The sequence below is a fragment of the Nomascus leucogenys genome, chromosome 1a, assembly GCF_006542625.1.
Source record: "Nomascus leucogenys isolate Asia chromosome 1a, Asia_NLE_v1, whole genome shotgun sequence".
In the NCBI taxonomy this organism is placed as follows: Eukaryota; Metazoa; Chordata; class Mammalia; order Primates; family Hylobatidae; genus Nomascus; species Nomascus leucogenys.
Window position 1 is genome coordinate 35,811,507 of NC_044381.1, and position 15,719 is coordinate 35,827,225.

The following is a 15,719-nucleotide window of genomic DNA, read 5'->3' on the forward strand; positions in this document are numbered from 1 at the left end:
CTTGTTACCCTGGAAAGAGCACTGGACATGGTCAGACCTAGCACTGCATGATGTTGAGCACGTTTCTTCTTCCCTTTGAGACTCAGTTTCCCTTTTGGTTACAAGGGGATAGTAGCCCCCAGGAATCAGGTGAAAGTGAGAAAGCCCTTTCCACACGGTGGAGCGGTGCGGATGTGGGAAACCTCAAAGATGCTTGCACATTTTAAATCCTTTCATCTCTCAACTCTCTTCTTTCTTCTCTCCCTTCTGCCCTGACGTAGCCATGGCTGGGTGGGTGAGGCCAGAAGAAACTGCCTCCGGCAAGAGGTAGCAGCCACTGAGGTGGCTCTGCTGGCATCGGAGCCCACAGAAGTGAGGAGTGGCTGATGGACCTGCCCTCCAAATGTGCGTGACTCTGGGTCTTGCTGTCATTGGGTTTCCCAGCATGGCAGACAGAAAGATAGTTTGGCCAAGTCGTAGAGGCTGATCCAGCAGGTAAAAAGGGGGCAGGGAACCCATCTCTTTTGCTCTTGCCTCGGAGCTGCCTGAAGACATGGGCCAGGCCGGAGGCTGGACAACTTTGGACAGATACGCTGACCTGTGCTTCCAAGTAAATGCCTGCTGAAGAGCCCAGGACCCTTCCTGGGAGAATTCTGCAGCCAGAATGAAGGTGCCATCAGCAGGAGGCTGTGAAGCACCATCCTGTCGCTGTCCTTGTCCGTTCCTAGCAAGTTAACTGTGTCTTGTTAACCAGCAGTTCCTGTTCAACGTGTAAAGAGACCTGATGTTTTCCCTAATAAAGCTGATACCAAATTTTGCAGGACTGGCCTGCAGAAGGAATCTCCCTGGGTGAGGTGGGTTCTCTGGCCTCAGGGGGGCTCTGCTCCTCCTTAACATGCAGCCTAAGAGTGGATTTAGACCCTGCCTTAATTTTAGCCCCCCAGCTGAGAATCCAGTCCCAAAAATAACAGTTGTTGTTGCCAAAGCTTGGGAATGACAGAAGGGAAATCCACACAGAATCACGGGTAGTGAGCTCGAGCACAAAGCCCAGTTCATTGTCCTCGGCTCCCCTCCCCAGCACTGTGCTTCCTTCCTAAGGCTGAGACCACATCTCCCTGCCCTCGAGAACTCCCTTTGCTCCAGGACCCCTGCCAACTTGGGGCCCTGCCCAGCAGAGTGGAGCCATCTCGCATCAGCATAGGGAACCCTACCAGGTTCCCATTTCCTGCTGGAGCCCTCTCCAGGGCTGAGACACAGGGCATGGCCATCCTTGTCTCGGAGACCCTGTCTCCACCTCCAGGTTTGGCCTTCCCCTATAGGGCCCTCACTAGGGCCACTGTATTCACTGCCAAGAGTCTAGGATGCCATTTTAGTTTCTGCCCAAGAGAGTGTCCATTTTCCTCACCATAGACACTTTTTATTATTTTATTGTTATGTTTATGCAGGGACTTAATTCTTTGAAAGATTATTGTTTGTCAGCCTGTGTATATTAAATGATGTAAAGTTATCTTCCCACTTTGACTGCATTCATGCAAGGCGTAAAACACTGCCCAAATTCCTGCCTGTCATAGCTGTTACGGGGCGAGTCCCTGGGTCCACCAGGCGCAGCTTCTAGAAGTCACCTTGCCTCATCTTCACAGGAACCCTGTGAGGCAGCCTGAAACTCCTCTTTCTGTCAGTATGGTGACTGTGGCACACAGATGCTAACCAACTTTGTTGAGGTCACACAGATGACAAGGGACAGTCTGGTTTCAGTGCAGGCCTCACACACTTTCTGGTGTCTTACTGTCTGTCGTCAGCACAGAGGAGAATGTGGAATTTGAATAAGCCCAGCCAACAAGACAAATGAAACCTGTTGTTTAGCCTCTGCAGCTTGTTCACAACTTGGAGAGGAGGGCTTCTGAAAGCTATAAATAGCCTAGTGATTCTGTTTCTTTTAGGAATTCTCACAAGTGGCCTGGCACGGCGGCTCATGCCTGTAATCCCAGCACTTTGGGAGGCCGAGGTGGAAGGATCGCTTGAGGCCAGGAGTTCAGGGTTGCAGTAAGCTATGATCACACCACTGCACTCCAGCCTGGGTGACAGAATGAGACCCTGTCTCAAAAGAATAATAATTCTTGCAAGTTGGGACTGCCTTGTTTATGCTTCCCCGGTCCCAGTAGCTCACATTGGTGGGCTTAGCCCTAGGGGGCCTTAGGAAGGTGGTGGTGGGGAAGCTGGGGGGCCCTGGAGGGTGGGGCAAGGGTCTGGGAAGACCATGGGCACGGGGCCAGCGCTCCACGAGAAAGAACGTTCCAGGGATCTGAGCTTCCCAGGGACGGGAGCATTCCTTAGGCACAGAAGCTGGGCCAGCCTGTGCCAGGGCAGCTAGAGAGGGGATGCAGACTTGGGCTGGGGGTTGGACCAGGTCAGTGGTCCCCACGCACCAGTACCAGGTGGAGGTGATATGAGAAAAACAAGAACGAGGCCATGAGTTTGTCTGACACTGGATGTTTCCATTTTACATGCTGGCCTTCATTCCAACTCAAGTCCCTCCTACTTTGGAAGAGGCTGGGTGTGGTGGTGATAGTTTTAGTTTTACTCGTGTGTGAAATCCAAAAGTTTGAGCAACACTTCTAGGTCAGTTTTGTGATCCCTTCCAGCCCGGTGGTTCTGTGAAAAGCTATAAAAAGAAGGGGGAGTGGCTCCTCAATAAGTTCGGCATAGAATGACCATGAAACCCCAGCACTTCCACTCCTACGTATATGCCCCAGAGAACTGAAAATAGGTATTTAAACAAAAGCTTGTACATGAATATTAATAGCAGCACTATTCACAATAGACAAAAGGTGGAAACAACCCAAATGTCCAATGGATGGATGCACAAAATTTACATCCATACAATGGAATATTATTCAGCCATAAAAAAAAAAAAAACGAAGTTGATACATGCTGCAACCTGGGTAAACCTTGAAAACAGTAGGCTAAGTTAAACCAGACACCAAAGGCCACATATTCCATGATTCCATTTATGTAGAATGTCCACAATAGGCAAATCCATGGAGACAGCAGGTTCATGGTTGTCGGGCTGGGTCGAGAATGGAAAGTGACTGTTTAATGAGTAGGGGGCTTCCTTTCAGGGTGATGAAAAAGTTGTAGAATTAGCTAATGGTAATGTACGACATTGTGAATGTCCTTAATGCTACTGAACTGTAGACTTAAAATGGCTGGTTTTATATTATATATGTTTCCATAATTTTTTAAAAAGGTTTGGGGGTGGAGGTTGTGGGCGTGCCCGTGACCTGGCTGGTGTTTCGCCTTCAGTGAGTCTTGTTCATCTCTACCATGCCGTTCAGTGTGACAGGTGTGTGGCCCTTCTAGGGTCTTCCCTTTCCTCTCCCTGCCACATACATGTGCCCCTTTGTCAGAGCAGTCTAGATAGACTGAGGGTCTTCAGCCAGTATCCCCAGAGCCCAGCACAGAAAATGCTTTGAGAATGAGCCAGCGAATGAGGTGGGGCTGCCTGGTCCTGGTCCTGTGGAGGGGAGAGGTCAGGATGTTCTCAGGGCACCAGCTCATTTCACCTGCTCTGCGCCCCCTTCACCGCTCCTCTGGTTCTCATTTCCTGTCTCAGCGTGGCTCAGAGCTTCTCTGCCTCGTGCTCACAGCTCTTTAGCAGGATAATTGTCTCCACTTTCATCATGACCCAGACACTCCCTTTGAGTCCGAAGATGAGTGTTCCCTGAAGCGCCCAGGCATTGGCATGGACACCCACTTGACTGACTTGTTCAGCTGTGGGTGCCCTCAAGGCAGCTGAGGCTGCCCTGTGGACTCCCATGGACTCCCACTCCCCCCGCCTCCGCCGCAGCCGTTGGCCTCTCCTTCCGCGCAGTCCTACCTTTCTTCTTCCCTTCCATAGGTGTCTGTCCCAAGACCAGTTCCTAAGCAACAGGCTGCAAGCTCTGCTTCACCTCAGAGCGCACTTCCCAGGGAACCCAGCCTGTGACAAGGGGCTTTCTAAACCGTTGGGTGTGCGTGGAGGGGAACCTTGGCGACGAAGAAAGAGCTAAAGCTGGAGGCTGCGCACCATTGTCACTGCAGCTTCTGTGGGGTGACTTCATGGGTGTCACATGACTAGGAGGCCATGTGGGGGTGCTGACAGCCTTTCTCAGGTAGGCGAGCACGTCCATGCAGCAGACACTGATGGCACACCCTCGCCGGCACGTGGGATGCACCAGGGAGCAAAGCAAATTCCCTGCCCTCTAGGAGCTTGTGATCCACTGGCGTCACAACACCCCAGCTCACAGGGCTGCTGTGAGGACTCACATCATTCAATGCCCAGCACAGTGCCTGGCACATGGAGGTGATCCTTGGGCACAGAAACTTTTAATCATTCATTTTCTCACTGTTCCTTGGAGGGCATAGGAGCTCCTCATCAGCAGTCACCATGCCCCTGGAGCTGAGAGCAGGCAGAGGAGCTGGGATATGGACCTGTGGCAAGGCCCGGGGATCCACTGGCCAGACTTATTGCAAGAATAAATGGAAAATATTTGTTAATTAGGTAGCAATAAACGCACATAATTTAGTTTACAAACCATAGTCACATAAGAAAAAATATGGAGCAAAGGAAATTGGGGGGAAGTGCAAAGTGCAGACTGTTTTTAGAGCCACGTGATAGGTCTCCATTGATCCCCTGTCTGTCATGAACTTAAACATAGGCCACTTATCATTCCTGGGTCACACTGACTTCGCTTTTAATTTAAAGTTTATTTTAAAGAGTTCACAAGTTATTATCAATAAATTTTTTGTTGTTGTTCAAGACGTAACACATTGATGTTTTTATGTCCTCTATTGAGAGCAAGATCAGGGAGAGCTTTCACCAGAACCCCGTAAGAGTTCCAGGCTGTGCAGAGCCCAGGGCTTGAGCCGAAGGAGCCCTTCCGACAGAAATCTCATACCCCGATAAAATTGCCCAAGGGGCTCCTGCTCACCTGCAGTGAGCTCTTCAAGCTTCTTGAGCTTTCTACTGCTCGGGACATGGCTCTTTGCATGATTGATCACTCATAACACCTGTGTGGGGCTTTCCTAGCTACAGCCTTGCTACTCAAAAGTGTTGTCCATGGACACTTGTAAGAAATGCAGGCCCTGCAGGGTCCCCAGGGGATACATATGTGCACTGCAGCGTGAGAGGTGGCGCATTCATCTTCTCAAGCACCACATGCGTGTGAGCACTGTGATGCTGTTCCCTCCTACACTGTGGGAAGCAGGCTCTGCAGGCAAGATGACCCACCCAGAGTCACACGGATAGGCAGGGCAGAACTGAGACTCACCCTGGCTTCTCAGGTTTCCCTTCAACCCCAGTAAGCATTTCTTCTGGTTGTACATGCATGCTTCATCCTCTCATCCACCCAGAGGTACATTATTACAACCTATGTTACAAACGAGCGAAGTAAGGCACAGAGAAGTCAAGTAACTTGCTTAAAGTTGCCATGCCTTGATTAGACCTGATTTATTTGTGGAAATGATCATTTAGGAATCCTAAGCATAGTAGGTGATCTGCAGGGCAGGGTATTCATATTCATCCTGGCGCAGTGGAGGCCCTGAATCATGAAACCTGGGTTTGACTTCTACGTACACCATCGAGGGCTGAAAGCACAGATCGCCTCATCTCTGAGGCCTCAGTTTTCCCATCCGTAGGATGGGGGTTAGCGAATGCTATCTGGCAAAGCTGTGGTGACGATTAAATGAGGTAATAACTGCTGGAGTATATTGTAAACTGTCAAATGTGCACGTGCTGGTTAGTGGCTTTATTCTCCATGGACCCAGCATGATGGTGGAAGAGGAAGAAGCTTGGAGAACAGGGAAGTTGCAGTAGGTGGAACTTCGGGGTTGCCATGGGAACCAAAGCTCTGAGGCTGATCAAGGCAGGAAATACCATCTGGTTTTAGACACCAAAAAGCTTCGACTCACACTGGACTTATTTCTGTAAACAGCAGAATTAACATCATCCTCTAGCAGCGACGTCAACCCAGGCAATCTGGAGATTATTTGTCTTTCTCCTGATTTCAATGGTCAGATCTGGACAAAGCACCTCAGGAACTCCGTATTCATCGCCTGTCACTTCCAGAGAAATGTGGACAAGTCGCTTAATAAGTGAGCTTAAATGGAAGAAAAACACCCAACCCCTTCTCTTCCCAGGCTTTGCAAGCTCAGAAGGAAAGCTGGAGGTGGTGCCCAGGGACAGCAGTGGGGAGAGCTAGGGTCCCAGTGGGTACTAAAGCTGGAAGGGCATTTAGAGAGCATCCCGTCTTTCCACCAAATGATGGGGGATACACACCCAGAACCAGATGGTGCTGGTCCAAGGTCACACAGCAGATCAGTGACAAAACAAACTCGCACCTAAGTCTCTCAACTCTAAATGCACGGTTTTTCCACTCCACCAATCACGTCTTCCTTTGATGTTTGTTCCAGCATTGTAGTGATGCTCCCCAGGAAACATTAGACTTGGGATTTCTCTGGTTCCCTACGGATTCTACAAGAGGAGAAGCAGAATATTTCTTGAGTCCTACACCTCCCAGGGATTTCACAGGAAGCCATCATTGCTTTGTTGTTTTCTTGGGAGAAACAAGATTTCTGTAAACTCCATGAAACAAAATGGTTCAGGGTGAAATTTTAAAACTAAGAGGGCTATGCCTTAAAGTTTTCAAAACCTAGAGGAATATCCCTAGTTTAGTGCAGCCCCAAATTTGGCAGAGGTCTCATGGGATGAGGGCTTTTCTCACTGGGCTGCTAGGAATGATTTAAGCAGACAGCATTGCTGAGAATGTAGGCTCAGGGTGACATCTGCTGTGCTGAGCAGCCTTGCTTGCCCTCTCTGAGCCTGTTTTCCCCATGTACACTGTAAGGCAGGTTTGATGTCACCATCTGTGAGGTTTCTTCCAGCTTTGACAGTCTGTGACTTGATAATCATTTTCTAAGAAAGGAAAGGAGATTCATTGCTCCTGGAGTCACCTGATGCTTTGTTCATCTGCTGACATGAACCTGCGTTGAGAGGGATCAGCCCTGGGCCCTTCAGTGATTGCCAGCTGGGACCTGGGAGTTTCCTATGAATGGAGCTCAGAGGGAAGGGGTCTCTATCCAGTCTCAAGGGGAGGGCAACACCTGAGCCTGCCATCTCCAGTCATGGCCCCAGGATCATTAGCCTGAGCTGGCAGGTGACGCCCGAGGGTAGCTGCCAGGGCACCTGTTCTTCCATGCTGTATTTACTCCAAGTCACCCCAATACATCCTCAGATACCCAGGCTGTGCCCTCAGCACCTCCGTCCTGTGTCTGCCAGTGGGGTTCCAGGCAGCTTCATTTCCTGGGAGTTGAGTCAGGGGACTTAGGAGCTGGGCAATCTCCCAACCCCTAGTGATGGGAAGCTACATCACTAGGGCTGTCTCTCACCTTCTGCCCCTTGGGATAGACAAGGTCCTCCTATCGCTTTTCCACTTGCTGGGAGCCATGGGAACCACTTCAGAGCTGTCTCAGGGGACCCTCTGAGCCTCTGCAGCTGGGTTTGGAGATCTCTGGGGTTGCCAGAGTGTGGAGAACTGCCTTAGCTGAGGGGAAGGAAGATCTGGAAAGCACTATCTGAAATTTGTTTCTAACCTGGTTCCCAGGGCACGAAAATGGGATGCTTCAGTCTGAAATAACTTGACAAATACAAAATAGAAAAGCTGAGATCCCCAAAGCAGACAGCTCCATGTTTCCAGTCCAGCTAAGGGAAGGGGAATAACAATCCTAGCTGTGTGAGCCTGGGGAAGTTACTTAATCTCTCTGAACCTTTGGATCTCTCAGTTTTCCTACCAGTAAAATGGGTGTAATACATGTATCCTTCTATGATGGTTGTGAGGATTAAATGAGAAAAAGTATCCCCAGTGCCTAGCACTTAGTAGGTGCTTAAAAAATTTGTAGAAGTTGTAAAGCACTTCCATTTCCACTCTCCAATTGAAGCTTCTTAAGGAAAAGTGTACATGGTAAATTGCATTTTACAGGCCAGACAAAACTGCAGCTCCAACAGATGGGATGACTTGTAGAAAGATCACAAGTCAGTTCCATGTTAGACTGGTGTCTGTCTGACATCTGAGTTCAAAGCTCTTTCTGTCTTTCTACAACCATGATATGTATCACTTTCTGAATTTTTTTAAATTAAAGGAATGAAAATGAACTTGAGGCATGTTTATTCCCTTGAGACATGACACCTGAGGAAGGTGAGAACTGAGAAATCCTCACTTTCAACATTTTACTTGCTTCCTTTTCTTGTAGTTCTGAGAGGCACCTCGTTTGGAAACCCATTTTGTTGCATGCATCTTTCCTTCATATTCTTCCTTGCTCTTTTCAGCTGTGGAGTTGTTTGTGCTGACAATGTCTAGTATGTTCTCTAGGAAGTTAACACCCGAGAAAGCAAAGTCTTCTTTAGTGACGAATACTCAGCCTGGGAAACACAGGTAGAGAACATCTCTATCTGAGAAAGTAGCTTGAAATTGGGTCATGTAGAAGATCTTGAGAAACAATCAAGCTTCTTCCTCCCTCTCTGCAGGTGTAGGAGTATAGAATTGTAATCCAGGAAAGAGGGGACATGAGAGAGCTGGTAAGTGGAGCTAAACTTCTTAAGACACAAAAAGCACACAGCCCTAAGGCAAATAATAATAAAAGATTTGACTACATAAAAATTAAAAATTGCTTTTTAAATGAAGGACACAATGTGAACAGACAAGGAGAAGATATTTGCAGTATCTAAATCTGATGAGGGATTAATAAGGGATTAGTAGCTAGAAATATTTGCAAACCAAGAAAAGGTCATTGACAGAAACAGACACTTGAATATTTGACAAGCATAGGAAAAGATGCTCAACCTTACTGGTAACTGAGAGACATGCAAATTACAGTAAGACTCCATTGTATACCCATTAATTTCAAAAACTAGGAAGTTGGATAATGCTACGTGTTGGCAAGGATGTGGGTCATGTTCGCTGGCATGGCCACCTGGAAAGCAGCCTGGCATATTAAAGGGAAGTTGGGTGTGTGCCTGCCTGAAGTGCGCCCCCACCCCAGGCCTGTGTGCCCTAAGATGGGTCTCGTCCTCCTCCTGCTGTAGGCTGTGTCATGGGGATTGGTCCCTCCAGCTTGCATTTCCCAGGCTTCTTATCATCTGACTCCCACTGAGTGGCCCTGATGGGCCCCACTCTTTCCCCTCACGGAAGAAGTCACTGTGTGCTAGGCACTGAAGATACTTTTTCTCTCAGCACTGAGCTGTGTCAACTTGGGGTAAGGACTGACTCATGAGTCTGGAGCTTCCTATCCTACCATCTTGCTCCCATCACAAGAAATATGAGAAGTTCTGCAGACTGTCAGAGGAAGGAAGAAGCCAGGGTGTTCTCCTCCTCCCTTGGCCTCAGGTGGTATCTCCAAGCAGCAGCTGCATCCCCAAAGGGCCAGCTGTGGCCGAACAGCTCAGCTGGGATTCCAACTTTACCAGCTAACCTCTCCCCTCTGTTCCTCCAGCTTGGGAAAGGGGGCAGTTTCCTGCTGTTGCTGTTGTGGATGCCTGCCTCCCCATCCCCAAGTTACTTCGCAGCTCTTCCATCCTCTAAGTAATTAATTCCCTGCATTCAAGTCCCCCTGTGTTACGTACTCAAGCAGTTTCTAGTTTCTGTTAGACTGATGAATATACCTGTGTTCCAGCAGTCCCAAGCCTGAGTATATATTCTTCAGAGAAACTCTTCTGCAGGCCCCTAAGGAAAGATGTACAAGGACATTTGCCGTGTTGTTTGTAAAAATTGAGAGTTAGCAGTAGCCTGGGCACTTATTGCTAGAGGAATGAATATTTTATAAGAATAGATAAATATGTGACATGTATCTGGCACATTGGAGGAGTGACCATGTTGGGGGTTGGGAGAATAATGGGAATTAGGGATGAAGGGAAAAACAAAAGGGCTGAAGGGCCTTGCATAGAATGGAAGGTGAATGTGTCTCTAACCAAGGAGGTGGTTTGCTCGGCCTCTGCAAATGAGGTTTAAAGCAGTGTACACTCTATCCTCAAAGGATGGATGTGATAGCACAGGCAGAGCGAATAACATAAGAAAAGGGACGGAGGCCTAGAAACAGTTTATCCAGGGAACAGCAAGAAGTGGGATGTGTCTGGGGCCTAGGGTCTGTGGCTGGAAAAGCAGGTCGTGGGAGGCTCTTGGGGCCGCAGGAGCCTTATCAAGGATGCTGGACTCAGTCCTATAAAATCACAGGATGACAGCCACACTCAAAGGAGCTGGAAGATCTGTTGAACCTCTCATGATTATAGGTGGGGAAACAGGTGCAGAGAGGGGTGGGGATTGGGACAAAGTCATGTGGGGCAAAACTGGTCCAGAGCTGGAATTTCCTGAGTCTTGGTTAGGGAATTTCCTCTTCACTAAGCCCCCAACTCTGCTGAGAACTGTGCTGGCTCTGGGGACACAACCCCAGCCTTCAAGGAGTTCCACTCATAGGAGACAAACACAGACTCAGATAGCCCTGATTGATGGTGAGATGTCTGTGACATTGGTGGCCCCCATGAACTGTGTTCATGCCATTTTCTTGGCCCCCGTGAACTGTGTTCATGCCCCAGCATTCATGCCATTTTGAAGGCCAGCAGAAGAACTTTGAGCTGAGCCCAGCCCTGATTACAGTCATAAGCAAATAAAGTGATGGTTATTCTAAGCCATAACATTTGGGGGTGGTTTGTTATGCCAGCAATAGGTTACCAAAACATGCAGTGTCAAGTGAAGACTGGGGGAAAAGCTGAAAAGGACAGAGTACATGGGGGACCAGAGAGAGTGAGAGCGAATTGGACCCAGCAGATGCTGAGAGCAGATGGGCATATAGAAGAAATTGTAGAGAGTGTGGAAGACGAGTCTTGGCCATTGCCAACGAGTCTCAGTAGATCTCTGAGGACCTACTATGTGCCAGGCCTTGGACTGGAGAGGAGACAAAGGATAGACACAGTGTGGTAGAGAGGCAGCTCTGAGTCTCAGCAGTGCTGGTGGTGCCAGGTGGAAAGTGCTCAGGACCCTGCAGGAGGTGGAGGTAAAGAGCTGGGGTCATTCAGAAGACAGAGGCTCCAACTCCTCAGAGAGACACTGGGGAAGGCTTCACAGAGAAGGTAGAGTTTTATCTGGGCCCTGAAAAGTGGGGGGAGTTGGTGGGGAAGGCTTTCCAAGGGGAGGGTTTTGTGTGTACAAAGAAGCACAAAGGTCATGACATTTGGGCGGGCAGCAGGGAGTGAGAAGTGGCCAGTACCAAAGCGATCAGAAATCACAGTGAGGGGTGATCACCTTGCTTTCCATCTTGAATACAGCTTCCAAACCACACCTATGAAAAGATCTTTTAAAATTAAAGCAAGCCAGAATGACACTCTGGTTATGTGAATTAGGGAAGAATGAACCCAAAATGAGTGAGATTTCTTTCAAAGTAGTTCACATTATCATCATGGGTTGGGAGACCCTAAGTGCCTAAGAATAGATACAGAACATTAATTTTTCATTGATCATAATATTATTTTCATAAACATTAAAAATGTAGACTTTTGGCAAGAAAGGTTTCACAAAAGGGAGAACGGAGGTATGTGGAAGGGCGTGGCATCTCTTTTCTCATCCCTTTTGATCTGCTGCCAGTCTTTTGGAGGGGGCCTGTTGGGATCTCAGAGTCAGGGTGGGAGGGTATAGCTTGTAGGGTAGAGGGCTCTGGAGACTTTCAAGCCAGTCAGAACCCCAGCTTTGCCCCTTCCTAGCTGTAAAGTGCTAAGCATGGAGTCCAGTACATGGTAAACGCTCAAGATGGTTTTTTTACTAAAATTGCTCACATGATCACTCATCCCATTTTAAAAAGAACCAAAGCCAAGGGGCCCCCAGTTGTCAGCATAATGGGAATGGGTTGTGAGTCTCCTGTCTCCTCCTTTGGCTCCCCTCTGTCTCCTCCCTTACCCCACCTGCCTTCCTTGCCCCCAGAGGTGGTGTCACCCATGCCAGGGGTGCTGCAGTGAGAGGGATGGAACTCCAGGGCCTCTGACTCTCTTCTGGATTGTGTTTTGAGGACCTCCAATGTGCCATAAATCAACTGACCTCCTCAGAGACTCACACCCAGCATCAAACAACATCCAGAGAAGAACATGTAAGCCGCAGGTCTCCTCATCCAAAGAACCAGCAAAGAAACAGTATGAGGCAACAAGCACCCTCTTTCAACAAAGGGGAGTCAATAATATGAAAAGTTACAAAATCAGTTGTTTACTTAACCTTCAAGCTGTGGTGTGGCGGAAAAGATTGGCTGGCCGCTGAAATCCAAAATTACTGTCCAAAGTTTGTCACTATTCCAGTGCTCTCTTGGGCAAATCGTTCAACCTCTCTGAGACCCCATTTTCTCTTCTGAAAAGTGGGCATACAGATGCCTCACATAATTATTAAACATAATTACATGCAATGATATATGCAAAGGGCAATATACCCTAGATTGCACTGAAAAGATATTAGCCTCAGGTTGGGGAAGGGCATGACCCCTGAAGCTGCCTGCACTTTCCTTTGCATGAGAATCAGTAGCTCCCCCAGATCTTTTTTGTTGTTGTTAAATGGAGTCTCGCTCTGTCGCCCAGGCTGGAGGGCAGTGGTGTGATCTAGGCTCACTGCAACCTCCACCTCCTGGATTCAAGTGATCCTCCTGCCTCAGCCTCCTGAGTAGTTGGGACTACAGGTGCATGCCACCACGCCCAGCTAATTTTTTTATTTTTAGTAGAGATGGGGTTTCGCCATCTTGGCCAAGCTGGTCTTGAACTCCCGACCTTAGTTGATCTGCCCACCTCAGCCTCCCAAAGTGCTGGGATTACAGGTGTGAGCCACGCCCACCCCCATACCAGATTCTTTAAAGTGTTCCTAACAGCTCCCCCTCCCAAAGTTTAGAGACACTGACATCGTTTTTCTAAAATTTATTTCTATTATAAGATTAAATCTAATATTGAGAAAGACCAGAGCAGAGATAAAAAGAAAATTGAAACAGGAAAAACAGTAGTAAATATAGAAACCAAATATGGTGGGTTGGTTGCTGTTTTGTTGTTGGAGTTTTTTAAAATGAACTGAACTTGTCATCCCCTGCTCAAACTTCACAAAAGGAAAAGAAGAAAAGGGGAAAAATAGAAACAAAAGCTATAACAAAATGGCAAAGTGATATAAGCACCTTTTTTTTTTTTTTTTTTTTTTTTTTTTTTTTTTTTTTTTTTTTTTTTTTTATTATTATACTTAGGTTTTATAATGCACAATAGGTTTTAATATTATTTGTTTTTTTAATTTTTTTTTTTTTTTTCTTAAATTTTTTAATAAAGGAACATATGTTTATGGTAAAAGATAATTCAAACAGTATAGAAGGGTATGAAGTGAAAAATAAATCTGTTTTTACCCCTCCAGTTATTCCTTATCCTTAGACTTATTAGCCAGAGTTTGCCACTCTTGACAGAAAGAAACTTCTTATTTATTGTTTTTTTCACATTGCAATCTATGGTATCCATTTTCTGAAGGAGAAGATGGAATTTAGAAAATTCCCAGAGGCATCTAATTTGCTAAAAGATAATGAACATCATATGAAAGAATTAAGTGCTTTCCTGGATCCTGACAAAATAAAGATATCAATCAAAGAAACTCCCCAAAGGAAGTCCAGATGGCCATGCAATTGAACTTTATCATGCTCATCGGTTTGGCAATCCCCATGCCCTTGAAATACCCAGGAAAACCACCCAACAGAAAGCAGTACCTGATACATATAGTGATTCTTTTTAAAGCCAACCTGAAACTGGAGGAAACCTTATAAAACTGCTACCTTGTTCAGTAATCCTAATGAACACAGGAGCAAATTTCTCCTCAACCAGTCCTCTAAACATAGCCACAGATCCATCTGAATTCGTGGGGTCTTGTGCAAGCAGGATAGTGCAATATCTTGCACAATATATGAGAGTATCATTCATCATATAAAGTGGATCATCCCAAAGCATTTGACTAGGTTGTAATTCCAAATTTCAGAAGCATGTGAAAAATCAATAGGACACTGCTACGGTCCCAGTGTTTGTGTCCCTGTAAAATTTGTATTAAAACCAGCTGGGCTCAGTGATTCACACCTGTGATCCCAGCACTTTGGGAGGCTGAGGCAGGTGGATCACTTGAGGTCAGGAGTTTGAGACCAGCCTGGCCAACATGGTGAAACCCCATTGCTACCAAAAATATAAAAAATTAGCTGGGTGTGGTGGTGCATGCCTGTAATCCCAGCTACTCAGGAAGCTGAGGCAGGAGAATCACTTGAACCTGGGAGGCGGAGGTTGCAGTAAGCTGAGATCGTGCCATTGGACTCCAGCTTGGGTGACAGAACAAGGCTCTTTCTCAAACAAAACAAAACAAAACAAATTTATGTTAAAACCAAATCCTCACTGTAGTGGTATTAAGAGGTGGGCCCTTTAGGAGGTGATTGGGTCATGGGGGCTCCACCTTCTTGATAAAGATTAGTGCCCTTATGAATGAGGCTTGATGGTGCCTTCTGTGTCCTCCTTCTACCATGTGAGGACACAGAAGGCGCCATCTAGAAGGAACAGGTCCTTGCCAGACATCAAGTCTGCTGGTGCCTTGCCCTTGGACTTCCCAGCCTCCAGAACTGTGAGCAACAAATTTCTGTTTGTAAATTACCCAGTCTAAGGTATGTTGCTATAGCAGTCCAAACGGACTAAGACAAACATACTGGCCTTTACCTAACCGCCTATACAATTTGAAAGGCTGAAATATTAAGAAATGGGCAAAAGGTAACTGAAATACCACTAAAGTCAGATGCCAGCCTATCTGTGTCCTTTGTTATTTAATATAACATAGAGTGGTTGTATGGGCAGGCGAAATAACTGATTTCATTAGGAAAAAGCAAATTAAAAGACTCACTGTTGTTACTCAAAAAGAGAGGCTTGGAATAAGATTGGCACAACAGGATGCTACTGCTTTCTATCACAGCATGCTCCTGAAAACCAGGCCATAAATCAGATCCTTGAGAAGCAAATCCTATTTACCCAATAGGAGTGATGTTATAATTGAATGAAGCTTGCTTTGCTGATCAAGGATTGGGCATTAAACTAATCCTATGTAACTTCTCCTCCCCTGCCCCGATGCGAGCTGACATGACAGCCAGCCACAAGGAAGAGAGACTTCTATGGCTCTCTCCAGCCCTCCACCACTGTCTCCTGGGCCTCAGCACCTCAGGAGGAAAGGGTAACTCTTTCAGCCTTGTGAGGAACCTCATGAAGAACCACACTAGGAGGTCTTCCCTGCCACATTACCTCCCATGACTTAGTAAATGTTCAGGTACTAGTGAATGGTGCACATCTCTTCATTGAACAGATTGCTGACTCCGTGCATGCCTATGGCCTCACACATGAAAAGGAACACAGAATTGTAGACAACTAACTATACAATGCAGTGTGACAAGCTTTTCTAGAATATGCTGAGATAAAAATGAAACACTGTATTTCACTGAATCTTAAACACCATTATTTTATGTATCAACAAGAAAGAAAAAGAATACTTCCTACTGTAAGATGCCATCAATGGCAAAGTGCATCCTGATTCCAGAGATGAACAAGAATATGTGTGTTAGAATGGTGAAATGTGGTAATTAACTTTTAAAGAAGTGATAAGTATTATCTCTCAGCATGAACCAAGCCTTACTATGGATGCTGA

General features: G+C 46.8%; 1 protein-coding gene across 10 annotated transcripts in view; it reads left to right on the forward strand.

Annotated features, from left to right (window-relative positions):
- The window catches only part of ANKS6 (ankyrin repeat and sterile alpha motif domain containing 6), an 80,413-nt gene that overhangs the window by 63,759 nt on the left and 935 nt on the right, over nt 1–15,719 (forward strand). For 9 of the 10 annotated variants that reach the window (XR_004026221.1, XM_030795296.1, XM_030795184.1 and 6 more), the window contains one exon: nt 261–819. The exons of the other annotated variant lie outside the window; for it this stretch is intronic. Coding sequence is in view for 5 of the 9 variants with exons in the window: in XM_030795184.1 (XP_030651044.1) it covers nt 261–310 (50 nt within the window). In the remaining 4 variants the exon portion in view is untranslated. Of the gene's footprint in view, nt 1–260; nt 820–15,719 lie in introns of those variants that run through there. 10 annotated transcript variants of the gene reach the window in all.